At 37.7% G+C, this 26,779-nt stretch overlaps 7 protein-coding genes and 1 non-coding gene across 10 annotated transcripts; 4 read left to right on the forward strand and 4 right to left on the reverse strand.

Moving 5' to 3' along the window:
* Window positions 1-8: 8 nt before the first annotated feature.
* Window positions 9-3,734, forward strand: LOC111210964. The gene is made up of 6 exons (XM_048761408.1): window positions 9-266; window positions 435-976; window positions 1,466-1,792; window positions 2,184-2,588; window positions 2,675-2,904; window positions 3,225-3,734. Exons 1-6 carry the CDS (start codon window positions 118-120, stop codon window positions 3,474-3,476), a joined length of 1,905 nt encoding a protein of 634 aa, XP_048617365.1. The 5' UTR covers window positions 9-117; the 3' UTR covers window positions 3,477-3,734.
* On the reverse strand, window positions 3,667-10,360 carry LOC106409616 (kinesin-like protein KIN-14P). The gene is made up of 19 exons (XM_048761409.1): window positions 8,727-10,360; window positions 8,509-8,633; window positions 8,335-8,418; window positions 8,179-8,256; window positions 8,002-8,094; window positions 7,899-7,928; window positions 7,650-7,820; window positions 7,037-7,567; window positions 6,868-6,949; window positions 6,682-6,777; window positions 6,404-6,583; window positions 6,178-6,284; window positions 5,907-6,086; window positions 5,649-5,815; window positions 5,321-5,574; window positions 5,058-5,221; window positions 4,495-4,796; window positions 4,287-4,411; window positions 3,667-4,185 (listed from the first exon to the last, which is right to left on the reverse strand). Exons 1-19 carry the CDS (start codon window positions 8,965-8,967, stop codon window positions 4,127-4,129), a joined length of 3,069 nt encoding a protein of 1,022 aa, XP_048617366.1. The 5' UTR covers window positions 8,968-10,360; the 3' UTR covers window positions 3,667-4,126.
* Window positions 10,361-10,549: 189 nt separating this feature from the next.
* Window positions 10,550-14,146, forward strand: LOC111206691 (carbon catabolite repressor protein 4 homolog 5-like). Its single transcript, XM_022703927.2, has 14 exons — window positions 10,550-10,862; window positions 10,970-11,133; window positions 11,419-11,484; window positions 11,579-11,631; window positions 11,845-11,926; window positions 12,085-12,131; window positions 12,236-12,323; window positions 12,561-12,653; window positions 12,746-12,778; window positions 12,854-12,945; window positions 13,089-13,203; window positions 13,462-13,547; window positions 13,646-13,730; window positions 13,811-14,146. The coding sequence occupies exons 1-14, from the start codon at window positions 10,619-10,621 to the stop codon at window positions 13,865-13,867; spliced, it is 1,305 nt and encodes a 434-aa protein (XP_022559648.1). The 5' UTR covers window positions 10,550-10,618; the 3' UTR covers window positions 13,868-14,146.
* A 90-nt stretch (window positions 14,147-14,236) lies between these two features.
* Window positions 14,237-15,387, reverse strand: LOC106409954 (non-specific lipid transfer protein GPI-anchored 10). The gene is made up of 3 exons (XM_013850487.3): window positions 14,845-15,387; window positions 14,658-14,750; window positions 14,237-14,578 (listed from the first exon to the last, which is right to left on the reverse strand). Exons 1-3 carry the CDS (start codon window positions 15,182-15,184, stop codon window positions 14,436-14,438), a joined length of 576 nt encoding a protein of 191 aa, XP_013705941.1. The 5' UTR covers window positions 15,185-15,387; the 3' UTR covers window positions 14,237-14,435.
* Window positions 15,388-16,644: 1,257 nt separating this feature from the next.
* On the forward strand, window positions 16,645-20,388 carry LOC106410859 (lipase member M). 3 transcript variants are annotated; one of them, XM_022704778.2, is made up of 9 exons: window positions 16,645-16,899; window positions 17,263-17,436; window positions 17,519-17,912; window positions 18,139-18,425; window positions 18,504-18,572; window positions 18,651-18,707; window positions 18,844-18,896; window positions 19,068-19,143; window positions 19,224-20,388. In XM_022704778.2, exons 1-9 carry the CDS (start codon window positions 16,859-16,861, stop codon window positions 20,182-20,184), a joined length of 2,112 nt encoding a protein of 703 aa, XP_022560499.1. In that variant the 5' UTR covers window positions 16,645-16,858; the 3' UTR covers window positions 20,185-20,388. The 3 variants fall into 3 exon arrangements, with proteins under 3 accessions (XP_022560499.1, XP_048617363.1, XP_048617364.1); XM_048761406.1 differs by having other exon boundaries at window positions 18,504-18,707; XM_048761407.1 differs by having other exon boundaries at window positions 16,664-16,899; window positions 17,258-17,436; window positions 18,504-18,707.
* A 257-nt stretch (window positions 20,389-20,645) lies between these two features.
* On the reverse strand, window positions 20,646-21,768 carry LOC111210972. Its single transcript, XM_022711781.2, has 2 exons — window positions 21,298-21,768; window positions 20,646-21,126 (listed from the first exon to the last, which is right to left on the reverse strand). The coding sequence occupies exons 1-2, from the start codon at window positions 21,751-21,753 to the stop codon at window positions 20,881-20,883; spliced, it is 702 nt and encodes a 233-aa protein (XP_022567502.2). The 5' UTR covers window positions 21,754-21,768; the 3' UTR covers window positions 20,646-20,880.
* Window positions 21,769-22,105: 337 nt separating this feature from the next.
* On the forward strand, window positions 22,106-22,177 carry TRNAD-GUC. Its single transcript has one exon. It is a non-coding gene; the product is annotated as a tRNA-Asp (tRNA).
* A 415-nt stretch (window positions 22,178-22,592) lies between these two features.
* On the reverse strand, window positions 22,593-26,448 carry LOC111206735. The gene is made up of 14 exons (XM_048761410.1): window positions 26,093-26,448; window positions 25,362-25,452; window positions 25,192-25,276; window positions 25,023-25,107; window positions 24,814-24,883; window positions 24,634-24,703; window positions 24,330-24,375; window positions 23,985-24,234; window positions 23,714-23,919; window positions 23,511-23,585; window positions 23,354-23,423; window positions 23,155-23,235; window positions 22,966-23,045; window positions 22,593-22,824 (listed from the first exon to the last, which is right to left on the reverse strand). The coding sequence occupies exons 1-14, from the start codon at window positions 26,206-26,208 to the stop codon at window positions 22,746-22,748; spliced, it is 1,404 nt and encodes a 467-aa protein (XP_048617367.1). The 5' UTR covers window positions 26,209-26,448; the 3' UTR covers window positions 22,593-22,745.
* Window positions 26,449-26,779: the final 331 nt, after the last annotated feature.

A 26,779-nucleotide genomic window follows, 5' to 3' on the forward strand; every position in this document is an offset into this window, starting at 1 on the left:
AACCACAAACCTTGCTTTTGATTTTGTAGCTGAGGTCTCTCTCTCTTCCTCTCCATTTGATAGGAAGAAGAAGAAAGATAAAAAGATAAAGAAAGAGAGAAAAGAGATATAGTTAAAATGCAATGTTATACAAATGAAGAAGCACTAGCAAGCCTCTTCATCAATGTCTCAACCTCCTCCTTTCTCCTCCTCCTCCTTTTATACTCCGCCGTCTCGCTCCTCCTCAAGTTCTTCCACTTCATCGGTGGCTACCCTCTCCTCCAAAGGTCGCTATATATATTAACTTATACTTAACTTTAATCTATCATACACATACAAAAGTATGAATACTGAAAATATTTTAAAATATGCAATATTATTTAGAGTAGATTGATATATTATTGTTTTCTGATTCTGGTAAAACAATATTGATAGTAGCGCTCTTTATTATGCAGGAGTGAAGATGAATATGATTCGGCGGCGTGGCTTTCCGATGAAGAAGAAGAAGAGGAGGAGGAGGAAGAAGGGGAAGAGTTCAAGATGTCTTGTAATACAAGTTACCACGTGATAACTAGAGATCAAAAACAGAATCATTTGATAGCTGATATAGAAGATGATGGAGAGTCTTTAGTGTTTTACAATAATAACTACAAAAATGTTACAAACAATCGGCACACGGAGGAGTATATGAATGTTCATCAACCTTATGAACAAGAAGACGAAGATGATCAAGATTCCAACACTTCTTCCATAGATGAACACTTTTCCTCTGCTAATGTTTCTCCTTACCGCAGCGAATCATCAGTAGAAGAAGAAGACAACGGCGTTGAAGATCTTCATGACGTTCGTTATGATCATGATGATGATGAAGAAGAGATAGAAGGAGTGTCACAATACGACGTCGTTGAAGATTTGGTTCGTAAGCGACCAGATAGAAGTATTCGTGGTCCCTCTCCTCTCCAAAGTGGTTTGGTGTTCAATGACAAAAGCTACAATGGTATTATTTCTCTTCACATGTTTTCTTTATTAATTTTTCTTCACATGCAGATCGAAAGTTGTTTTCTTTACTTCTACAAGTAACCAGGATTAGCAGAGTTTCATTGATTTTTAAATAAAAATAAAATTACGGGAAAAGAGTTTTTATATTGGAATTTAGTTACTGGGTGATATTGGTATTTTTTTTGTTAGAAGATAGTACTTATTAGTTCGTATTTGACTATATTCACGTAACGCCCCCTTTTGTAAAAACATTGTTTGTAATAAACAAAAAGTATACGAATGATATTCATCAAACAATTCAAAACGAACCGACGAAAAATGAATTGGCCTATTACTTGTTATTTTAATTAGTTTATTATCTTTTTCACGTTTGAGTTCACCAATGACATTCGTCTATGTGTTTGTTTACAACCGTGAAATTATAATAGTACATGTATTGATGTTCTCTTTAACCCGTTGAGCTAATCTTGATTCGATTTGTTTGCAGGAGGGTATGTCTCTAATGGAGGAATCAAGAATGATGTCGTGGAGATACATCCAGCAATGGGATTTGCCACGAGAGAGATCAAAACAGAGGAAGTGTTAGAGGAAGAAGAAGAAGAAGAGAGAGGAAAGATATTTGGAGAGTCATGTACGAATGGGTCAACGTCAAAAAGTTCATCGGAATGGAGAAACTCTCTGAAGACCGACGATCCTTTTTCCTCCTCCTCTCGTCGGAGTTGCCCAAAATGGGAATCTTACACCGTCTTCCAAAAATACGATGAAGAAATGACTTTTCTCACTAGAATCTCTGCTCAAAAGCTTCAAGAATCAGGTGAAAGACCATAAATATTATGCATACTAATAATAGAAATGATTCTAGAACCATCATTAAACTTTTCTCACTAGGATCTTGCATGCAAAATGATCAATACTGATTTTGTTCGAGTATTTCTGTTTTTGGGTTGAAAAATAAAACAATAGGCAAATTATAAAACAAATTTTAAAGAAGTATTGAAAGTTTTTTTAAAAAAAAAACTTTAAAGAACTAAAAGTTTATGAGTCGGTTTATGAAAATCAGGTTTCAATCATATATATAGAAATAAATACTGAAGTTTCATTTTGGTGCTGGTGACAAAAAAACTGCAACATCACACATTACTAGAGTACATGTAACTCAATCCTATAATTATAAACGACTACAAAAACAATGTTATTTTTGGCAGAAACGTTGAAGTCAATCATGGTAGAGCCAAGATCGATCTCAGAGAGGATCGTTCACAAATTATCATCAAACGTACACAAGAGAAAGCAACAAAACACAAGTAGTAATGCGCCAAGACCAAATCCATACGTGGAACTAGAATCAGCTTACGTTGCACAGATATGCATAACATGGGAAGCTCTAAGTTGGAACTACAAAAGCTTCGATAGAAAAAGATCATCCACGCAGCGAATCAGCTTCAACGACATCGGATGTCCCGCAGCAATCGCGGACCAGTTCCGTACGTTTCATATTCTATTACAAAGATACGTCGAGAACGAGCCTTATGAAAATGGAAGGAGACCTGAGATTTATGCTCGAATGAGAACTCTTGCTCCCAAATTGCTTCTTGTTCCTGAATATCATGGTACGTAACTCTTTAAAGGGTATGTTTGTTAATACGGCTGTTACTAGAAGATACAATCTTCAATGGTTTTAGTTATTTGGATTTAGATTACGAGGAGGAAGAAGAGAAAGAGGAGGAAGAGGAGGGTTTCAAGTCGAGGATAACGTCAGCTGCGTTCTTGATGATAATGGAGGAATGCATAAGAACATTCATGAACTTTCTAAAAGCTGATAAAGAGAAGCCATGTCAAAAGATCATCAAAGCCTTCTTTGGAAGAACTAAACGAGGCTCAGTTGATCCAACCCTTGTCCATCTAATGAAGAAAGTCAACACAAAGGTCAGTGTTTCAACTTATATTTTTACTACTACTTTAATACCAACCACATCCAAAATATATATGATTAATTAGTGTTTTAGTTTCTTAAAATAAATAGTAGCTGGAAAACACAATAGCATACCAGTTCAGTTGTTTTTATTGGTTGTTTTATTTCGATTTAATTTTTAGACGATTAAAATTTGAGCAATAAAATTGTTTTTTGATGTGAGAAATAAGATAGATGAGGAGTATATTATTACATAATGTGTTCAACTTGATGTGAAGTGTCTAATATTAACAACTTTATGCTACTTTGGTCTATAATATCTATCCATGAACAGAAAAAGACGAAGCTGAAAGAGATACGTAAAGGAGGAAAATACATGAAGAAGAAAAAGATGAGTATAGAAGAGGAAATGGAGATCCTGATGGGACTAATAGACTTGAAAGTGGTGTCAAGAGTGTTGAGGATGAATGAAATGAATGAAGAGAAGTTGCATTGGTGTGAAGAGAAGATGAGCAAAGTTAAGATTATTCAAGATGGAAAGGCGTTTGAAAGAGATTCGACTCCACTTTTCTTTCTTCCACATTGACCCCACTAGTTTAATCCATTCTTGTGAATATACCCTTTATTCTTTCCCCACTCACATCCTTTGGTTTTACACGTCGTATTGGAGGAGATCTTTTAGACAAAACTACGAATAAAGAGCACCATAAAGTTTGAAATTTGAATAAATAGATAGGGGATATACTGTAGATTACTTTAGTTCCTTTTTACTTTCCTTTTTCTTTTCTTTGTTATGTATCTTTTTTTTAACTTTTTGAAATAAAATTTCAGCCTTTATTAGGTATAAGGTGACTCATACACTCAAGGAATCACATAATTAGGTGTATTCCCACCAAACTCTGATATATATATATTTTTTGGAGATTATTGATTGTAGTTTTGGAGAATTCTGTGATTGGTAAGAGTATTGATATTACCCCATGCATGAGTTACGAATAATATATCTTGAAAAATGTAATCAGCTATTGTTTCATTGGTTGTGAAAAAAAAAAAACCTGTGAAGTAATAAGGTTCATGTATTTACAAGGTTTTTACATAAATCACATAAAATATTGGAAAAATTTGTAGTTCCAGTTGAAGCCATGTATTAGACGAAAATGAGAAAAAGGAATTATGAAAAAACGTACGCAAAGTTTTACGTACGAAGCATAAATGATATATGCAGTGTTACGTAGTTTACGCCCACCGTTTAGAAGACTTGGCCAAACTAGAAGAACTACCTGTCTTCTTAATGCCTGGAAAATATATAGATTAAAGGAAAAATTAATTGTAATTAATCTGATCTTCAAATCGTAACCAAAAGAGTATGTATATATATGTTCTCATTTTTGCTTACTTGCTGATGATGACAAGCCCGATGCAACCTTAGCAACGGTCGATGTTGTTCTTGTAGCTACTTTCCGAAGTTTATCGAGTGGTCGTGTAACAGTGGTTGTTGTCCTTGAAGTCATTGACTTAGCTCTGCAATTTTATCCGTACCATAAAGTTTAAAAACAAAGATCTCTTAAAGAACCATAACAACAACAAAAGTTTGATTATTAAACCTGTCTGCGATTTTGGGTGGTCTTTTAGCAACATCAGTGGATCGTTGAGTTCCAATAGAAGAAGCGTCAGATGTAACCTCACTCAATCTCTCCTCGTACTCTGCCTCAACGGAAGAAGATAAACTCTCACCATCAGTAACCGAGTGTCTTGATTGTGATGAATATTCTCCAGTTTCTGAGTTCATGTCATCGGTTTGTCCAAAACTCTTTCTCCTCACCATTGGTTTCTGAAGTCTATTAGAATGATGAAGCCTCTCTATCTCTTCGTCTTTCCTTGCTATTGTGTCCTTAAGGGACACTACCTGTAAACAAACAAATGATTCATGTCATTGCTAATGATAAGAAAAATCATAAGGGAAAAAGCAAGGCCGGTCCACGAGACAGCCGGATGAAGCATTGACTTCGGCCCCTAAATTTTTATTGCTTAATATATATGGATTATCCGGCTCCCAAATACTCAGAACATATATATATGTATCGATGATCCAACTTTTATACCATAATTGTTTCAGCCCCTAAATCTCAGGTCCGGAAAGGATGATAGAGAAAGTGTGTTTCCTTACCTGTTCCATTAAGTCTCGAGCATCTTTACCTTCTTTACTGCTCTTTGCAGCACCAAGTTCAACTCCAGAGACACGTTCTGCGAATTTTAAGGTACTCATCGACTCTGAATATGAAGTAGTATCAGGATTTAGTTGCACGAACATTAAGGTCTTTGCTCGTCCTCCTATAATGCCAATATCACATAGAAACATAGTTATGTTTATGATTATATCGCTTAAAACTCATAAAGTATAACATTAATTTAACTAACTAACTAACTAACCAAGAGAGCTTTGGAGTAGTTGTGTTAGCTTGCTGTTTCTGTATGGTATATGTGAACTCTTTGAAGCCAAAGAGAATATAACATCTCCAAGAGATGAAAGCGATTTGTTTATATGTTGTGCTTCTCTAAGCCTATCTCCTTTGACTTCAGAGCGATCTACTCTCTCACTTCCTGCTAGATCCACCAAATGAAGGTTTCCATATAAGACAGAACCGGTCTTCATATCTTTACCACGAACGTGAACAGTGACAATGCTGCATAAGAAGCCATATAGTTTAGTGTAAAGGACACGTTAAAACACACATGTTTTGTTTCATGAAGTAGGAACCTGTGAGAGCGACTACTTCGTTCATTCATGGCAGTAGCACCAACGGAACGATTTTGTAGTCCAATGTCCATCAAAGTAATCACATCTGAGGTCGATGTCACAGGATACATGCTTGCATCAGGCACAGCTAAACCATTTTCTGAAGTTGCAGACAGGATCCCTAGTGTGTGCAAGGTCAAGGTAAACAAAAAAACAACAAGAAATGAAAGAAAAAAAAGAAAGAGAGTATAATTAAGAACAAGAAGTTGAAAAAGGATATTTCTTTTGAGAAATGTCATCAGAGAGCAAATCAAGCACTTGTTCATTGTATATCTCTACCATTTGCACTCCAACTTCATAGTTTATGTTTCCCTTTCTGGATTGAGATATTTTAAAGAGATCATTGAGTGCACGATAGTTAACTCCCCAATCCTCTTCACTTGCTCCATCTGGACCAGTCTGAAAGAACAAGAATGTAAAGTAACAAAAAGCGCGTTATTCCATGAAATTCAAAAGATGATCAAGAAAATAACATTGAAGAGTTACGTACCATTGTATAAGTTTTCCCTGATCCTGTCTGACCATATGCGAATATACAAACATTGAACCCGTCAAGCACTGACCGAACCAGAGGTTTTATGTCTGAAAAGACCTCAGCTGCAAGAATCCAAGGTATCAAATGAACTTGGATGTTTAGAAATGTAACATATAAAACATAGATAATCATGAAATAAATGTTTTAGGAGAACAGAAACAGGCGGGTAAGAGATGAACACCTTGAGTAGCATCAGGACTATAAACTTTGTTGAACCTAAACTGGCGAAGACCGTCTTTTCCTGGTCTAGTGGGATTGGTAACTACCAACTCTCCATCCTCACCAACGTGCTCGACCACTGTATTTGGTGCACCTTGTCCAGGAAGGAAAGGTCTAACTCGGCAAAACACTCTGATGTTTCCTGCAAGTCACAAGTACATAACTTATAGGCTGCCTAACATTTGAAAATTTACATATCCTAACAAATTAAATATAAATATTTATCATAAGCCTCAGTACCTTTCAGCTCCTGAAGCTCATTGAAAAGTTTCCGGTTTTCAGTTAGTACAGCATGATAGTTTTCAGCAGCATTGCTTAGTTCAATCAGTTTCTTTCCTGTAGACACATATTTTGATTTATGATCACTACATGTCATGAAGTTTTTCGATAAAGATTACAGAAGCATTGGTTAGAACATTCCCTCACCTAACAGGCTGAACTGTTCTGTATAGTTCTCTTGAACCTTCAGAATCTCTTGCTTGATGGATCTTGAATAAAACCTCAATTCCTGTAAGTCACCATAATTAGTCAAATATAGATTGTAACTTGTTTGGTCTAGCAAATAGTTTGTATATAAACATATATATATATATACCTGTAGTGCTTGAGACTGGTGATCAATAAAGCTTCTATATGAAACTTCTTTCTGACTCCAACTTTGGTGTTTGAACTCAGATTTTTCCTCCATTTCTTTCACTCCATTCTTCCAGTTAACAAGGTTCTGTTCAAGCTCTTGAATTTTTCTTTCAAGGCTTGTATTCACAGTCTTTGTTTCTTTTTCCATTTGTTGAAGCTCTTTTATCTTTTCCTCAAGAACTTGTTTGGTAGTATGTGCTTCTTCTCCCATTTTCTCAAGCTCCTTGACCTTTACCTCAAGGGAAGTTTTTGCAGTGTGTGCCTCTTTTCTCTCTTGCTCAAGCTCCTTCATCCTGCTCTCACGTCCTGTTGTTGCCAGCACCGTTTGGCTTTCCATTTGAGAGCATTGATGTTCGTATGCTTTCTTAGTTTTCTCCAGTTCTTGTCTTAACGCTGAAACTTCGAGGTTGAATTGATCATTTTCTTTGGATAGCTTGGCCATATCCTCCTCTTCGTTTTTACATTGTTCCTCCCACTTTGCCTTTTGTGTCTGTCATACAGAAAAAAAATTACATCATGCCAGGCCAATGAAACAGAACATTTCTACTAAAGCCAGTTCTATATGTACCGACCAGTGTTTGGCTTTCCATTTTTGAGCATTGTTGTTCACATTCTCTTTTAGTTGTCTCCAGTTCTTGCTTCAACACAGAGATTTCAACGTTGTATTGATCATTCTCTTTCAATAGCTTAAGCATATCCTCTTCTTCGTTTTTCTTCTTTTCTTCCCAGTTTGACTTCTCTGTCTATCATACCGAACAAAACCCATGAGGCCATGCTTACTAAACTGAGTTCACAAAGCAACTTAGAAGTATAACGTTTACCTTCATTTGTCTAAGCTGTTGTGTAGCAATCTGCCAAAAAAAAGGAGAGTTTTATGTGACAAGATCCCAAGCAAATAAACTCGGTTAATAAATGATACATTACCTCATTTTCTTCACCACTTCCTGATGCTAAGGCTTCAAGGACATTGATCCTTGACTGGTACTTCTCCTCACGAGCTTTGAATATATTGTTTTGCTGCACATTAACACATATAGAGAAATTACTCAATAAAAAAAAAACTAGAAAATGAAAACATTTCTAAAGAAAACAAAACTATACCGTTCTTAGATGTTCAGCTTGAGTTGATATGCGTCGCTCAATCTCTTGCACGACTTTTCTCAACAAGCATGCCACACGCTGGTCATCATCATCAGCTTTTGTTAAGAGGCATCAAATACATTAAGATGAACAAGTTGTTAACATTCAAAATATTACCTGAGGGATTTCACCGTTCTTTCTTTCAATACTTTCATCAAGAATCCCATTCACAACGCTTAGAAGTGACTGCGTAGGAGCGTTCTGTGTCAAACAAAAGCCAAGAACATTGTAAAGAGACGTTTCAAAACGAGTAAGTCAAAGGAAAGTTCATTAATAAGGCAGAGGAGATACATCTAAGCTACTTGATTTCATCATTTCAGAGATCTTTGAGGCTTGAAGATCATAACGCCCCTGTTTCATCTGGAAAACCTCATGGAACTTGTGCCCTCCATGGTGTGATCCAGGTGATAATGGATCTGCCGTGAAACACAAGACAAGATTATATACACACACAGAGACACTAATATATATGTTACACATGTTAGATTGAGAGAAAGAGTTATAAGTACCTAATATTACGCCAGAACTGGCAAGGGCTTGCTGGAACTTGGATTCAGCGAGACTTTTGTCAACAGATAATGGAGAAAAAGGAGAGAAAGGACTACGAGGAGTTGTTGCATCTCTTTTGGAATCTGCAAGGTTTCTATGCCTTTCGTCTCCGATAGATAATGGAGAGAAGGGAGAGAAGGGACTACGAGGAGTTGTTGTATCTCCATAAGGGCTGCCTGATTGATCACGCACTGAATTCATTTATGCGTCGTCGACAAGCAAACTTATGGAGACTGTTTCATTCTTTAGCAACAAGCCCTGAAACATGATTTATTCAACAACAAAAAAAAGACTTGAGAGTTAGACCAAGTCCTTACAAGATTAGAAGAAAACACACATAAAAGAGGAAGCTAGAATAAACCTAGAGAGTCTAGTTTTCTTTTCGTGTTCCACAAGCAAATGTTCGTAATAAGAACATGATCAAATGGCACCAGATGTGTTCAGTAATGATTTGAGACACAGCTCTCTCAGAATCATCATTGTGATAAGCTTTACTGCTTGATCAACAACATGGTAATTATACTACCATCAACAGTTCCATTCATTTCATTAACCTAATGGTTCTTTTTCTTCTAATTTCGAGTAAACTTTGCATTAAATTTACCGTTATTAAAACATCACGTAATCCAAAAAAAGAGATTTACACAACAATCTCCAGGCAAGGGAATTGAAGATGATTAAGACCAACAGAAATAGGAGACGATCAAACAAACACATGCAAGTTCTGAGGATGCTAGCAAGAATAAAACATAAACCTCTTAGAGACGAACCTACCTACAAGGCGATGAATATAAAAGGTACGTTGGTGCAACAAGAGAACATTGAAAGAAGAAAGTCAAAACATATATAGTTGAAAATTAAAAGTCGTGATCAGCAAAATAGGATCATGGCAAATAACAGATATGATGAAAGCGATCATTTGTTTCCTTACCTCGAAATTTTCCAGACAGAATTTTCCTCAGGAAAAACTTGGAAGCGTGCGTGGAGGAAGTCCAACCTGATGAGAAAACAAACAATGAGACAAGGAAAGGGAGACGTGATGGGAATGTTGGCTGATTTGATTAGTGATAATAAAACATAATTATTTTAATAATTAAATTTGGTAAGAAAAACAAATTAGAACAAAATTAAGTTGTTGTTGTTTTTTATTTTGTTCTTTATTTGGTTAGTGTATGGAGGAAGGGAGCGCGAATTTAGGAAGAGAAAGTAACAAAATATCTTCCTTCCTCCAATCGTTTTATGACAAATGGTAAATCTAGGCTGAAATTGGAGGTAAATCAACTATAACAAATGTTAACAGAAATTATAATATTTGATTAACAACTGATTAACTTATATATAGATATAATTTTGGGGTGGTAAGACGACCAAGAGAAACATTTTAATATGTGTGCAGTTTGGACACCACACCACGTCGGGGTCGTGGCTCTCCTGTGTTGAACTTCTATCGTTACAATATTAGAGAGGATAATCTATAGTTAAAACAATATATAGACAAACAAAACTGTAGTCATAAAGAAATATATGTACATGAATGTTTTTTTTTTGTGGTGAAACTAGTATAATTTTTTTTGTAACTTCTTTGTGTTAGCGACAATCAAATAAATACTTAAATTAATTTCTGTTAGTTATGAAAAGTTTGTTGACTCATCAACAATAAATACTAGTATGATTTAAATCAATCAAATCAAAATAAATATCTAAACCAAATAATCCAAACTAAACCGGGGATTAACAGACGAAAACCGGTCCGGTTAAGAGAATACGTCCCAATTTAAACTCCGACGTCACAACTGAACCGAGTGAATTTTGGTTAACTCCCTCCACCAACGAAAACCTCAAACGCCGCGCCATGAGTAGCGGCGGCGGATACAAGCCGGTGAACACAGCGCGGCGCACAATAACCACCGTCTCAAAGCGAAAGCGATCTTCAATTTCCGAGCCAGTACACCGACCCCACCCTCCTATCGCGCCGGGGCCCATCCGTAAAGCTAGCAAGTCCTCTCGCCGGCGTCGAAGGATACGTAAGGAGAGGGCCTCGAGCTCCGTCGAGCGTCAATGGGTGTTTTCCGCAAGCAATTCGAGAAACCTTAAAGGTCACGGCTTTACATAACACTAGTCGTAAAGTTGTTTGTTTTTTTAGGACACGGCGGTTTTACTTTGTGTCTGAATCATGTTTTTTTTTTTTGGTTTATTGTCTCAGATAAGCTAGTTTTAGTTTCGTACAACCTACTTGGTGTTGACAATGCGTCCAACCACATGGACTTGTATTACAACATCCCGCCGCAACACTTGGAGTGGAGTAGACGGAAACATCTCATATGCAAGGAGATTAGTCGCTATAATGCAACCATCTTATGTCTTCAGGCAAGTTCCGACCTTTATTATTACATACTGTATTGGATGATTAACATGGATTTTGCATGCGTATATGTAAAATATATATGAGTTGGTTAAATGTTAAGACTATCGTATCTCCCTTCCTTACGTTATGGTTTTATTAATCATTGGAGGATTCGTATCATGTCAAAAATGGCTTCTTTTTGTATTAGTATAGAAACATAGGAACGGGCCTGATGACGAAATTATTTAGTTCCATTTGTATCCAACAACTACGTTTTTGCATTTATCATGTTTTAGCTTTTGTTGCAGGAGGTTGACCGCTTTGATGATCTTGATGGCCTTCTTAAAAACAGGGGATTTCAAGGTGTTCACAAGGTATATAAGAGTCAAATAACACATTATCTCGTACAGTATGTATTTTTGGTTCTCTTTTTTTTCTTCTTCTTAGTTTCTAATATATTTTCTGTAGCGTCGGACTGGAGAAGCGAGTGATGGTTGTTCTATATTTTGGAAAGAGAAACTGTAAGTTCATATTTTAGGCAGGGTCTCATATATATCTTGTGTGTTGTTGGAAAGCTTGTTATAGTGGGAGTCAGGAATCTAGCTATTTTGAAATCTCTATTATATATATCGTCAAAGCTTTGCTTTTTAGTGGTTCTTGATGTAGTTTATTTTGTATTGACGTTTGACTCCTCTAGTTTCACCATTCATGTCATTGTTTTGCTGTGAATGCAGATTCAAACTCCTACACCATCAAGAAATAGAGTTTGATAGCTTTGGCCTGCGAAACAATGTTGCTCAACTTTGTGTTTTAGAGGTATGCACCATTTTATGTAACTGAGCAAGCTGAAAATTGATTGGGGGGGAACTATTTCAAATTTTATCCCTCCTGGTATTTTGCAAGAATACTAATTGCTTTAGAGTATGTTTGGATTCTTTTTGAATTCATCTCTTTGATCCTGTGTTATGAAACAGATGAACTGTGAGGACCCAGAATCTAAATTACGTGTACAATCTTCAGAGTATGTTTGGGTTCTTTTTTTCTGAGCCTTCACTGGAGATTGAAGATATGTTCAGATCTTTATTAAATTTCACGCTCACATGCGGTGATATGGTTGATTTCTAGGCAAACATCTACAAGTCCTCGAAGGCTAGTGGTTGGGAATATACATGTCCTGTTCAATCCTAAGCGTGGGGATATTAAGCTAGGCCAGGTATGTATTGCTACGTGCTTGCAAAATTCGGATTAGGTTGACTTTAACCATAAATAGAACTTTGTTCTCAGTGCACATCCTGAATTTAAAAATGTCTATATCTTAATTAGTAGTGAAGAGTTTTTCATGGTATTCATCAGTACATCTAAGCCTGGCACTGGCAGCATAGATGACACGTGTTGGAAATTCCACTAGCTCGCTCGTTTTCTTGATATGTGTAATGTTACAAATTTATAGGTAAGACTCTTGCTAGAGAGGGCTTACAAGCTATCACAGGAATGGGGAAATATTCCAGTGGCAATTGCTGGTGATCTGAATAGCACTCCAAAGGTCCTCTCTACCAACCTTTTCTTTTTTTGGCTGTATCACTTATTGCCTTGGCTGAAAATTTTCTGACATTTTATTCTCAATTTTCTGGACAGAGCGCAATCTATGACTTCGTAGCTTCAGCTGATGTGAGTTTCAGTTTTTTTTCCAGTGTCTTCAGAATATGGAGTAAACTCTATTTATTCATTTTCCATTTTGGACAGTTGGATACACAACTCCATGACCGCAGGCAAATTTCTGGTCAGTCTGAGCTTGATACAAAGCCGAGTCCATTTAGAAACCATTACGCAGTTAGGTAATTGGAAATTCGTCAAAATGATTGATTGCTCTGAGTAGTGTTTCTGTTTATCTTATGAACTGATAGTTCGCTTATATCTCTCTCTTTTGGCTCGTGTTATATCAATTTAGTCTAAGTAAACAACTTGTCCATTTTTCCAGTGTATCGCAAACCAATGAATGGAGCCAGGAAGAACTACAGCTTGCAACTGGTGGTCAAGCAACTACTCATGTCCGACATCAACTGAAGCTTAACAGCGCATATGCTGGCGTTCCTGTAAGTGCTTTTTTGCTCTTGGTCTCTACTGCTTGAGGCATGTGGTCGATGTGCTGGTCTATCAACTGCTTGACAACTAAATTAAGTTTCCCTTACCTGGAGAATAGAAAAAAACATACAAGAGAAAAAGAAAGTGGTTTGCTCAGAGAAGCTTTAGGAACTGTGGGCTTCTTTGGTACTAGATTATAACGAATGTATCTGAAACAAACAGCATGTTGTAGCTTTCCTTCTAGTATGATAACACCTGAGATCTTACAGGGTACACATAGAACGAGAGATCAATGCGGTGAACCATTGGCAACAACATGTCATTCGAGGTTCCAAGGAACTGTTGATTATATATGGTAAGTCGTACTTGTGATAACTATAAATCATTAATCAGATTTTATAATGGTAAGTCTATCTGACATGTTATATTTATGAAATGGTAAATGTTAATCAGGCACACTAAGGAACTTGTTCCTGTGAGGGTTCTTGAAACCTTGCCAACTGATGTTTTGAGAAGAACAGGTGGACTACCAAGTGAGGTAATTCATTCATAAGTTTAGGCTTTAATTACTTGTTCTTTCTTCTTCTATGAACCCTTTGCTTTCTTTGTAATTTGCAGAAATGGGGAAGTGACCATCTCGCCATCGCATGTGAACTTGGCTTTGTAGGTGAGTGAGGTTTAACGTTAAAAGTCCCCAACGGAGCCACCTGATTTCGCCATCCATGAAGTTTATGATCATGGAGGCTTGTGAACTGAAGTGTTGAAATAGCTTCGGTTGAAACTGTAACAAATAAGCAGCCAAAACATACTCTGAACTGTTTTTTTTATTACTAATAATAGACGATTAAGTTTATATTTCTAATACACATGTTTTAAGATCTTGATGTATCTAGAAATCATTTCACTTTCAAAATTTGTTTCAAAATATAATAAGTATCATTTTACCTTTTTCAATGTATACGTTTCAGTTAAGTGTTTAGACTTAACATTGTAATTTCGATATTATTTAATAAAAGTTTTAGTCGGTAAAAAAAAGACGAGAAGTAAGGAAATTGTTCATGAGCTTCTTGTGTTAATAATATTACAGAATCAAAGAGACTATTAAACAAGAGTGTTGTTATTTCATTCTTCTGTTTTCTGATTTCATTTCAATAACTGCAAACGTTAACATACAGAAGAAAGATGATCTTGATTAATAGAGAAACCCCAAAACAGGTGAATGTAGCTAATATGCAAGACAGATTCAGATGAGGAGAGTTCCTGGTAGGATCGGTGCGAGTGCGAGGATGAATAGCTGAATCTTAGACTTGGAGCCAGAGGATCTCAGATCATAACCTAGCCCCATTAAGCTGGTGGGTCTTGGTGCCAGTTGAGCCACTGGGGTCGCTAATGAAGTAAAATGAAATTAGTAACCATTCTTGTTGAGATGTTATAGATGCTGAAACTTTGGTGTAAAGTGGCTTACCAGAGTTGTTCTTTGCACCTGGAGATACTTGAGAACCGGTTGAGCTAGAAGGTGGTGGAGCAACTGAGGATGAATCACTAGGCGCCTCTCCTCCTATAAATCAAAAGAATGTTTCTCATAAATTTCAAGAAAACAATCAAATCTTGCAAACTTTTTTTTTCTTAATTGTGTGAAAACATCTATGTACCAGGTGAAGTGCAAGACGACGAATTGGCTGGAATGTTGCAAAGCGGAGGCAACTGTAGAGCAAGAGTTTGGTTGATTGGAAAAGCAGGGGACAAAGTAGAAGTATTGTTGAGGAAGAGACAGAGACAAGTTGGTTGTTGGCTATAGATCTGGTTTAAGCCGTCACAACAAGGCTGAGCCGGAAGCTGGACAAAGCCTTGCACGAATGGACCACATGGAGCCAACGAAAGAAGCATTGAGGAGCATGTAGCTGTAGTGCCTGGGACTTGAGCGAGAACCTGCTGAAGAAAGATCGGAGACAAGGAGACTAAGAGAGTGACAAAGAGAATAGAAGAAGCCATTTTTCTTGGAGAACAAGTTTCTTTCTTCTTTGTTTAAGAGAGCGGTGGTCTGAGTATTTAAGGTCTAAATCAATTGGTTTGGTGTGTGTGTGTATGTGACTGTGGACCGGTATTGTTATTGCACACATGTTGTGTGTTCAATTTGGTTGCAACTCTTTGATTTCTTCATGTTTGTATTTTGGACTTCATTCAAAAACTATGATGGTTTGTGATCAGAACAAGTACTTTTAATAGATATGGTCATTATATGTGAATAACTGAAACGAACATCAAAGTCGTTGTAGTATAGTGGTAAGTATTCCCGTCTGTCACGCGGGTGACCCGGCAACGGCGTTAACTTTTTTTAATATCTACATTTTTTTTGTTTTTAGTTTCTCAGGTCCCTCGATTTTCACATTTTTAGATTTGAGGCCCTCTTTTCCTCATATGTCACTTCAGAAGCCGATAATAGTAAATGCAGACAAATCGAACCACTTGAAAAAAAAATGCGAAGCGTAGGATAGGAGGGAGTAAATTGGCATTGCAAAGCTTCGTACCAGCAAATGTGGTTCTCAAAGTCTGAGTAAGCAACTCATTCGATTGTTCTGTAGTTTATTGACTCACACATCAACAGTTTTGTTCTCCCGTCTCTGGTTTGAGTCCTTTTTTTTTTTTTGTGTACTTGAAATTTATGAAGAATATGGAACTTCTTACATTCAGAGGAAATGGCCCTTAAAGGATGTGTTACTTTGATAGTAGGCTACTGATTCCATAGTTTATTATTTGTAGTCGTCTGTTCTGGTGCTGAGATGATGAGACCTTTGGACATAGTCAGAGTGTTAGAGCTTATGTAATTCTTTTTTTTTTGTAACACAAGTAATTCTTTTTATTTATTTAGGTAAGTCTTTGCATATATGCAAGTTGGCAGAAAATTACGTTTCCGGCGAAGAAAAAAAGCACATGAAAAATACATTTGCTTGGCACTATTAGATAGTTTTCCAAAATATTCATATGGTTGGTTACGTAAAGTTATTTTCATTAGTACTATATTTAGTTTCCTTTATTAAAAGCAGTACGTTTCTTGCAGCATTCAAATTCACTAAAGTAAAGTACAATTATTTGCCACGACCAATTAAATTTGGGTTGCTGTTTCACAAATAATTCAACGCCCATGCGTTACGTAAAGGTTATCTCATTTTAAATTTTGTCTGAAAATCACCTAATGTGTGTAAAATTACATATAATTAATATGAAAAGAATCATAATAATATAATTATAAAAATTACTACATAAGAAGCATTCTGTCATTTTAATGATTGCTCCTTTGGGTGTGTGTTATGTTGTGTAGTGAAATTTGACCTTTTCCCGCGTGTCGGTAACGTGTCACATCCGAAACTATCCAATAATACTTCTCCACGTGCACCCATCTTGTCTCTCTCCTCCTCTGGACGGCAATAATCGCTGACGTGTCACTCCCTAATAAATCGGATTCTCCTCAATTATTTTTTTTTATCAGCGAATTATCTTTTTTAATTTGGATTCTCGGGGGAAGTCTCGAGAGATTGGGTCTCTGTGTGTTTCTATTATTTCTGATCCCGCAATAAATCTCAATCGCGATTTGCTCAAATCTCTCAAGCCAATATCGATTGTATTCAGGTGGATACAATTTTTCAAAGAGGGAAGGAGAGAAAGGTGATGCAACGAATCGTAGATAACGCTCTCGCTGTCTCCAAAGAGTAAAGTCTCCTTCCCTCTTTTACGATTAGTTTCATTCATCACCGGCTACTACTACTTGCAATGCACACGCTTCCCTCTTACTATATAATATCTGATTCTGTTGTTATAGTAATATAGTTTAGTATCTTTGTAACTGGAGCTTCATTAATTCCTCAGTATAAGACTTTGCTATAATCTCATTTGTTGATAGATGGATTACATATTATATTGGTAGAAGATGGTGTTTTGATGTCTTAACGTATCTCTTTTTATTACTTGATTTTCAAGTTTTGTCTTCTTCTTGTCCCCTTATGTTGTTGTTGTTGTGTAACAAAGCTTAAACTAACTATGGCTTTCGGGTTATGTTTTGTCTTTTAGTGCAGGTCCGTGAAAACTGTAACGTATGAGTCTTTAAACAACATTGCTAGATGCATTAACGGAGTCTCCGCTCTTCTCTTGACACTCCTTCCCGGGAAGGCTAATATTCTCGAAGGTCTCCATGGCTGGGAGCTCAGACCCACTTTGCGTGGACCACGTTTACCTCGGTGGATGCACAAGTAAAGAACAATCCTGTAATGATTCTTGCCAGCCTCTAATGTATATGCTAATATAACTCTGTTTTCCAATTCTTGATGGCAGTGGGGTATCTTCTTTCAATCACTTCATTCACGAGCTCTCTGTGGATTCCGATACTTCGAGCTTGGACTATTCTTCTGGAGAAGAAGAGAGTGATGGCCCGCCGCCTGCATCGCCGTCTTCTCAATGCTCACGCCTCTCTTGGGCCAGTGCTTCTGCTAAATCCGAAAGACACTGGTCTGACTGGATTACCTTCATTCTTTGGTGGTTGATACTCCCTTTACGGATCTTGCTATGGGTACCACAGTATTTTCTGCGTCTGTTCTTTAAACGAAGCTCGAGAGCTCCCGCGAGCCCAAGAAGGAACCAACATAGGCCTCGTTTTAGCAAGACTAACTCTAGCAAATACCATGATGTTCCCAACCGTGCTACTGATAGAAGACGCGGCGTTGTTGAGGTGTGTCACTTCCAGGGTCGGTCCTAGGCAAAACCAAATGAAATATTGGCATTAGGCCCCGAAATTTTTTGAAAAGAAATTACATAGAAATAGGCTCCCAAAAAAAAAATGTTACCCCCCCCCAAATTTATTAAAATAAATTTAGTTAGAAATTTATTAAATCATGTTTGTGTTTTTAAAACCTTTTTTAACACATTATTTCTACTTGATGTGTTTTGTGTTGCAGGATCTTCATCTTGCTATAGAGATCTGCATAGAAGCAATTTTTGATTTTTTCCACAGGGCTACTCATCTTCTTCTATCTCCATCGGAAGCTATTGCAATAATGTTATCATGGTTCTCTCCTTCCAGTCACAGGCGTAAAGAGAAGCATGGCCACGTTTCGGATGATGAAACTGTGCAGACTGCCACTTTAGGAGATGGTGATACATCTCTTACAGAAAGACCCACGCGGCTATACAACACCATGAACACTGATACTCGAACGTGTCAGGATGTCATAACAGAGCTGGGGTAGGAGCAGCTCAGATGTCTTGTGTTTCTTGTTTCTTTACTTTTCTCAAATATTTATCTCTCTCATGATTTTTATAGGTATCCTTACGAAGCTATTCGTGTTGTTACATCCGATGGATATGTTCTTCTCTTGGAAAGGATACCAAGGTATAACCTTCTTGTGACACTCACTGGTGCATCCTTTCCATTTTCATGTATCATTGAGTTCTTTACTTCTATTTGCAGACGTGATGCAAGGAAAGCTGTTTATCTGCAGCATGGGATATTGGATTCTTCAATGGGGTGAGTTTCATAGTCCATTTTTTAGATGACTTTTTAAGCTGAAAGGTTGATAAAGTATTGTTTTCTATATCCATTTTGCATTGTTTGTTCTCCTCATCTTTTTTTTTTTTTTGTGTATCTATGCGTTCTTCTTCAGATGGGTATCTAATGGGGTTGTTGGATCTCCAGCTTTTGCTGCATATGACCAAGGTTCAAGCTTCAATATTTTCATAGTCTAATCTTTTTTTTTTTAATGAAAATCTGAAAGAGCGGAAGTAACAATATAGAAATAGGAAGTATACGCTACATCAAATCAAAATCACACTTCAATGTTTTATTAATTCACATACCACCAACTGCTGGGATTCTTATCTTTCACAGGGTATGATGTTTTCTTGGGGAATTTTCGCGGTTTAGTTTCAAGAGAGCATGTAAACAAGAACATATCTTCAAAAGAGTGAGAGTTCTTGACTTCCTTATGATAGTGAAGACGCTGAGAAAGAACTGTTTAGCCTGAGATATTTGATCAAAATGCAGGTATTGGCGATACTCCATTAACGAGCACGGTACTGAGGACATCCCAGCGATGATAGAAAAAATCCACGAAATCAAAACTTCAGAGTTAAACCTCAGCCAACCTAATAACACCGATGAGGATATCAACGAGGAGGAGCCTTACAAGCTCTGTGCCGTCTGTCATAGCCTAGGTGGTGCTGCAATTCTCATGTACGTCATCACTCGCAAAATCAAGGAGAAGCCACACCGTCTCTCCAGACTAATCCTACTCTCACCCGCTGGCTTCCACGAGGACTCCAACTTAGGCTTCACGTTGGTCGAGTACATCTTCCTTTTCGTGAGTCCGGTACTGTCTCGCTTAGTGCCTGCCTTCTACATACCGACTAGATTCTTCAGGATGCTTCTCAACAAGTTAGCGCGTGACTTCCACAACTACCCTGCTCTCGGTGGACTGGTCCAGACTCTGATGAGTTATGTGGTTGGTGGAGACAGCTCGAACTGGGTTGGAGTCTTGGGTCTGCCTCACTACAACATGAACGATATGCCAGCTGTTTCTTTTCGTGTGGCGCAGCATCTTGCTCAGATCAAACATACTGGTAAGTTCAGGATGTTTGATTACGGGAGCAGGAGGGCGAACGTGGAGGTTTACGGCTCTCCTGAGCCGCTTGATCTAGGGGAGTCTTACAGGTTCATCGATGTTCCTGTGGATTTAGTGGCGGGGAAGAAAGACAAGGTGATTCGGCCTTCCATGGTGAGGAAACATTACAGGGTGATGAGAGAAGGTGGTGTTGATGTGTCGTTTAATGAGTTTGAGTATGCTCACCTTGACTTCACGTTCTCTCACCGGGAAGAGCTTTTGGCATATGTGATGTCAAGGCTTCTGCTTGTGGAGCCGACGTCTGTTGAGCGGAGGCAGACGAGTCAGAAAGGTATGAAGTTGAAGAAGAAGAAAAAGGAAGGTACGGTAGTGCAAGTAGCTTAAACAAACCCATGAGAAGTGTGGTGAATGCTCTTTAGGGTTTGGTGTCTTTGTAATGTGTGATGTTGTGTGTTTGAGGCTTTGAGAGTCACGTGGTTCTATGTTGATGATCTCCTATGGATTAATAGTGTACATAATGTCAAGTGTGATCTCATGATAGAATTGTTGTCAAGGATGTTTTTTTCAGCAATATCATACATGTTTCTATAGTGGTTTCCATGAGAATTGTGAGCTAGACAACTATTACATTTCATTGGAACTCAGGACAGACCATTCAATCAATCATTATACAGTGGCATGTCTAGTGGACCTATCAGGTATTCGGCTTCTTTGGGCTTAGAAGAACTAACTTGTCTACAGAACATAGTGCAATCAGTGAATCACAAGATTCTCATGTTTCATGAGTTAAAAGAATAGAAGGGCATCATCATCATCTTGAGTTGTAACGTATACCAGTGTTCTTGTTGCATTGTAAACTGATGTTTCTTTTATTCAAAGGGAACGAAGCAAAAGGATAAAAACAAACCCTGACTTCCTCAAAAATTTCTACACCAGTAACTAAAGTGTTCACTCTGGCAGATTGAAACACATTCATTTCCTCGGACACAGAAGAAACAAATACCAAAGGAAAACAAACAAGCGATTGTCCGTCCACAGGGATTTTGTCTTATATGAAGCAAAAACTTGTGGCAGAGATCCTTATTTGCTTCTTCTCTTTGAGAAGGCTTTTTTGTTCTTATCAGTCGTCGTGGCAGCAGCAGCAGCAGCAGCAGCAGCAACTGGTGGTGTCTCTTGTTGAGGATCATCATCAGGTAAAACGGTGTGAAAGAACTTCTTGGAGGAACCAACTTGGTTGCAGATTAACTTGAGCATCTTCCTCCCTCTCATCCATTTCAGCATCAGCTTCATATGAGTCTTGCTGTTCAATCCACTTACCCCAGCTTCCTGTTGTTACATTAACACACAGTCAAAACACATTTCTCTATCTCTCCTACTATCAAACACTATTCACAGCCATTTCAATCCCTAAATCAAAAAATCAACCCAAATCAACACAACACTAAGGATCTGAATCAAGATCTCGAGAATGTTAACTTTAAAGGAAGAGATTCAGACCTGAGCGCGGAGCCAAGTGTTGGGGACGGAGAGAGGTCCGTGTTTCTTGAAGACATCGTAGAGAGAGCTGGAGATGATGTGAGCTTCTTGGATCGAGACCTTTGGGTTTATCTTCCTTACGTTCACAGCTCGCTCTCTCGACATGTGTCTCACTAGCAGAGAGTTACAGCTCATCTCCTTCTCCAGAACTGTCGCCGAGGCCCTACAGAGCTTCCTCAGTCCTCCTACTCCTCCTCCGCCGCCGGTGAACCACATTCTCTCTTCTTCTTCCTCGCCGTCACGCTCTCTCGCTTTACTCTCGATTTCGTTCGGCCGGTACTGAGTTAGGTCTCTCTCTCTCTCTCTTGCGTTGCTTTGATAATTTTCGAAACAAAAAGCCCAATAGGCCAGATTTGGCCCATTTTGAGTCCAACGCTCTGTTACAAACTCACCTGTTAGCTTATCTATAATTACCATTTTGTATTCTGATAAATTATTCAGTGACAATCATTCAAATTAATAACATTAAAAATTCTCATTTCGTCGTTAAAAAAAATATCCATAATGACCCACCAAAAAATATCTTTTGAGTTATTAGCCCCACTTGTTCAGTTAAAGTTCATAATGACCCGCCAAAAAATATCCATTGAACTTTATCTTGCAAACCAATATCTTTTTGAGTTATTAGCCCCAATATAAACCATTCAATAACAAACCATCACCTCCATTTGAATGGGTAATTAGCCCCACTTACATCAATTCAATCCCTAAACCAAAACAAGTAGTTTATTATGGTCATTATGTATGAATAAATCTAACGAACATCAAAGTCGTTGTAGTATAGTGGTAAGTATTCCCGCCTGTCACGCGGGTGACCCGGGTTCGATCCCCGGCAACGGCGTTAGCTTTTTCTATCCAATTTTTATTTGTTTTCAGTTTGTTAGTCCTTCAGTTTTCATGTTTTTAGTTCTGAGTCCCTCTTTTCTTTATATTTCGCTTCAGAAGCCGATAAAGTAAATCCAAAGAAATCGAACAACTTGAGAAAATTGCGTACGTGTATGGATAGGAGGGAGTAAAAGGTTCATTCCAGCAAATGTGATTCTCAAAGTCCGATCAGTAAGGAAACTTATTCGATTGTTCTGTAGTTTATTGAGTCACACATCAACAGTTTCTTGTCCTGTCTCTGGTTTGAGTCTTTTTCTTTTGTGTGTACTTGAAAGGTATGAAGAACATGGAGCTTCTTATAAACACATCTTTCGGCAAAAAAAAAAACATCTGCTTGACATTATTAGATAGTTTTCCAAAAAATATTCATATGGTTACGTAAAGTTATTTTCATTAGTACTATATTTAGTTTCCTTCATTAAAAGCAGTACGTTTCTTGTAGCATAAAAAAATACACTAAAGTAAGCACAATAAGAAAAACTCAGATTTATATACACTTATCGAAGAGGGGGTTATGTTAGACGTTAAACATCATATACGGGGAGCCGCTCTTCGATGGTTACACGGCAGAAGGGACATTTTTTACACTTCTCTGAGCAGTTTCTGCAACAAAACATGGCACCAAAACCACACATGAGCGCTGAAATCAAGCAGGTATGCTCTCATAAAAATATGCAATCGCACTTGGTAGAATGCAAATGATGATACTTTTAAGCTCAGGGTTTTTTTTTCCAGTATAAATACCTGCAGAGAACACGGTGTCTGCATGGAAGCAATACCACACTGATCTCTCTTTCGAAACAAACCCTACACAGAACTTTCTCCTGGAACACAGAAAAGAGTGGAACATGTCCAAGGGATAAATAAGCAAACACCAAAGTAGAACGATTGTGAAAGCTAAACCCCTTTAGAGTGAGAAGAAGAGAGCATTACATTTTGCAGTCTCTCATATTCCTGCTGACTGAACTTTGTGATTTCTGTTTGTTCACCAAGTGCTGCTTGAAGTCTCCACACCTGATCAGATGAAGTAAAGGTGAAGAGCACTGAGAAATAAATGATACCAGAGGACAAAGGACTTAACAAAAAGAGGAAACATCAACATATATGCAAGTGATTGAAAAAGTAGAGATACCTCCTCAGCAAGATCTTTCTTTGGCATTTTCTTCACTATTTCAGGTGGATGACCACAGAAGGTACTGTAGCTGCACACATTTATTTCATGAAAATCTTCAACAGGTTAGATAAAACCATTTTTCATTAGAAGATGTAGAAGGTTTAATTGTACTAACCCTGACTCTTGGTCAAAGTATATTCGAGCTTGCTCCTCCTGGCTTCCTTCATCAATTGACCACCAACCTAGCAGCCTGAGCACGTAGAGGATCAAACGTTAGTCATCAACTTGATATTTGTCAGAGTAACTCAGTGGCAGCAAATAGCCTCCATGAGTTTTGTGCATTAAAACTGATAAGCAAAAAAAAAACATGTTTATCACCTGGATCCATGGTGCAAGAAACCCAAGCAATCATGCGCTCTGGATGAAATTCTAAAATACAATCCTGTATCATCGTCTCCCCGCAGCAATAGAACAAACTTCTCTACTAATTTAGAACCAGCAAATAGAATACCAACGCCTTGCAGTAAGAAGAGTGGAGAAAACAGGACAGGGACAGGTATATACTTAGCAGCTTCAGGAGTCCCCTGAAAGTTCAAACCATTGGTAATGTCCCAAACACAAGAATTGTCGGGAGAAAAGTTGTGTCTACCTCGAGATGCATGCAAAGCACCACTTGAAATATAATAAGGGGGATTTTCATTATATGACCACCGATATCTTGCAGGCCACACGTTCCATCTTGGTGCATGTCGTCTTCTGAAAAATCTGAAAGGCCACGGTTTGAAACAACATATCTAGTAGTGGTGTAAGATGATCCGGGTTCTCTGACAGGTGAGCCTCTGTGGATAACTGGATTGGACCATTTTGTACAAACAAGAAAAGCAAAGCACTCTGCAATTCTGCAGTCAGAACGTACAAACACATTGAATAACTTCATGAGCAACTCCATTAATGGCATTAGGAGAAATACATCTTTAACAGAGAAAGTGCATACCCGAAGTTAATGAATAAATCCCACCAGCCAAGAGCAGCTACATCACCTGATTTTAGTACAATAAGAAAAAAATTAAGACAGAATGGGAACACAACAACCCATCGTGGACATGGTTTATATAAGATAAGATTTAGATATGTATAGAAATGACAGTATCCACATGGTTTTCCTTTCTGGAGAATTTGTCCAACAGAAGTCACTTGCTATAAAGATGGCTGTGAATTCCATAAAATATAAAGCCCATACTTGTCTTTAGACTAAGTTACTTGAAACTCTAGCAAATATTCCAGTGGCAGATTATTACCGGACAGCTTTAGGAGGGTGAAGACTGTAGCAGCTAAAAAGAACACCATGGAAATTGCAACCCAGAAATGCTGCAGACAGGAAAGAAAAAAAAAAAAGCATCAGAAAAGTTTATTTTGAATCTAGTCTTTGAACAGAAGCTCAAGTTAGGCCTTAAACCAACAAATGTAGTATGACTCACAGGAAGTGCTTCCCATATTGCTTCATCATTTATGCTCTCTTCATCCCCAGGCATCAGCGCTCGACACATTCTGAAGACAAAAACGTGAGTTAATTAGGAACTTAGTAGATAATAGCAGATAAAAAGCTCTTCCCACTAAAGAAACAGTTACAATAAAAGTCCACTTTCATTTATCACGCACAATGTATAAACAACTGATACAATCTTACCTGGCATTGTCCACAAGTATAGTCACTTCGAACGCCAATAAAGGGAGGAAAACAATCTTCAAGCTCACAGCCGGTGGCCAACGAGCTGCACCTCAAATACAATAGCTCAAAATTAAATTAAATTAAACCAGGACGAAACTGTGAGTAAGCAAGCCGTGGTTATATATACCATGCGCACTCTCGAGGTATACACAGAGTAGCAACTCGAAAGCTACAAGCAAAGGCGTTGCGACAATAGCATGACATGGAGCCCACTGTACACCACACAGAAAAAAGGGAATCATCAGATGTCATCAGAAGGTTAGCCTGATTAGATACCAATGGGAAGAAGAGACATACATGACGGTTACGAGGAGCGATAGGAGCAGGAAGAGAGAATCTTCCCCTAGAAACAACAGCATGGAAAGCCCACAGAGGTAGACACACAACCCTGCATAACCGAAACAGTGGAACAGATTATATTTGTGATGTTTCTTCTGTATGAATGTAACCAATACCAAGAAATGGATAAGGAAACAAAACACACAAAGAAGAAGACAAAACCATATGCTCTTAACCCGAATATTTAAACTCCCTACGACATAATCTTTCTAGATGACATCATTTCCACCGCCAATCTTCATTACAGTCATCAAATAAACATAATACAGTACTTTGGTACATGAGCACGTGACACAATCTGTCAGGTTTCCTTGTCATAAAACCTTATAAGAATTGTACCTTTATGTCTCCTATACACACACAAAAAAAAAAAAAAAAAATCAAACAAGTTTCCAAAAGAAGTAAGATTCCTATTTAAGTGGAAACTATTCCATTATTATTACTCAAATTTTGGATGATCTCATAAAAGAATTCGTCTCCACAGCTAAGAAGATGCACACGTGAGTAAAACCTAAAAGTTCTCAAAATACACTAAGAACAGAAAACGCCCTCTTTTGTGTTTATTTGAGTTTGCGACACAGCCAAGCAGCTCTGGATTCGAAACTGAAGAGACTTGCCTCAATCAATCGAAAACCCAACGAATAAGAATACAATTTAAGATTCGAAAAATGGAAGAGGGAGAGACTAACCACCACGAGTGAGAGACGGTGTGGTCGAGTTTGAGGACCAAAACGAGGGTGAAGCAGAAGAGGAAGCTGTGAGCCGACAAGGCTTGTACGGACTTTAACATTCTCCGACAGTTCATCGTCGTCTTTCAAAAAGTTTCTCTCTACCGAAACTGAACCTCCATTCTCTCCTAATCCTTCGCTCTCTCTGTGTGATCTCAGTAAATGACGATTGGTTAGAGAAGACGCTTTTAGTTTAAGAAATGAATTGCTGCAACGTTTTTCAATTGCACAAGTGACCCTTTCTACTCTCCTGCCCCCTTCTCTCTCTATTCTCACTCGTAACCAAGAATATAAAATAATATTAATTTGACCTTATTTTTTCCCTAAAAGTTAGGGTTTAGATTTTTTAAGAAAAGTCATTTTAGATTTAAGATTTGGTGGGTTCTAAAATGTTGCAAGGATTTCAATAAAAAATAGTGATATTTTTTAAATGTTTAGGATAAGGAACGCGTTAGCATCAGAAATATAGATACACGTCATCATATACTACAAGTTTGTAATTCAGCTCACAAATATTGTAACTGTTTTTTTTTTTTTTTGGGTGGAGTTCGGTTGCTGCTCAATATTTTAATTTTGTCTTTTCACATAAAATATCTACAAATTGCCTAACAACAACCAAAATATCTACTTTTTGTATTAATAATAAAA

The sequence above is a fragment of the Brassica napus genome, chromosome C6 (genome assembly GCF_020379485.1).
Source record: "Brassica napus cultivar Da-Ae chromosome C6, Da-Ae, whole genome shotgun sequence".
Lineage (NCBI taxonomy): Eukaryota > Viridiplantae > Streptophyta > Magnoliopsida > Brassicales > Brassicaceae > Brassica > Brassica napus.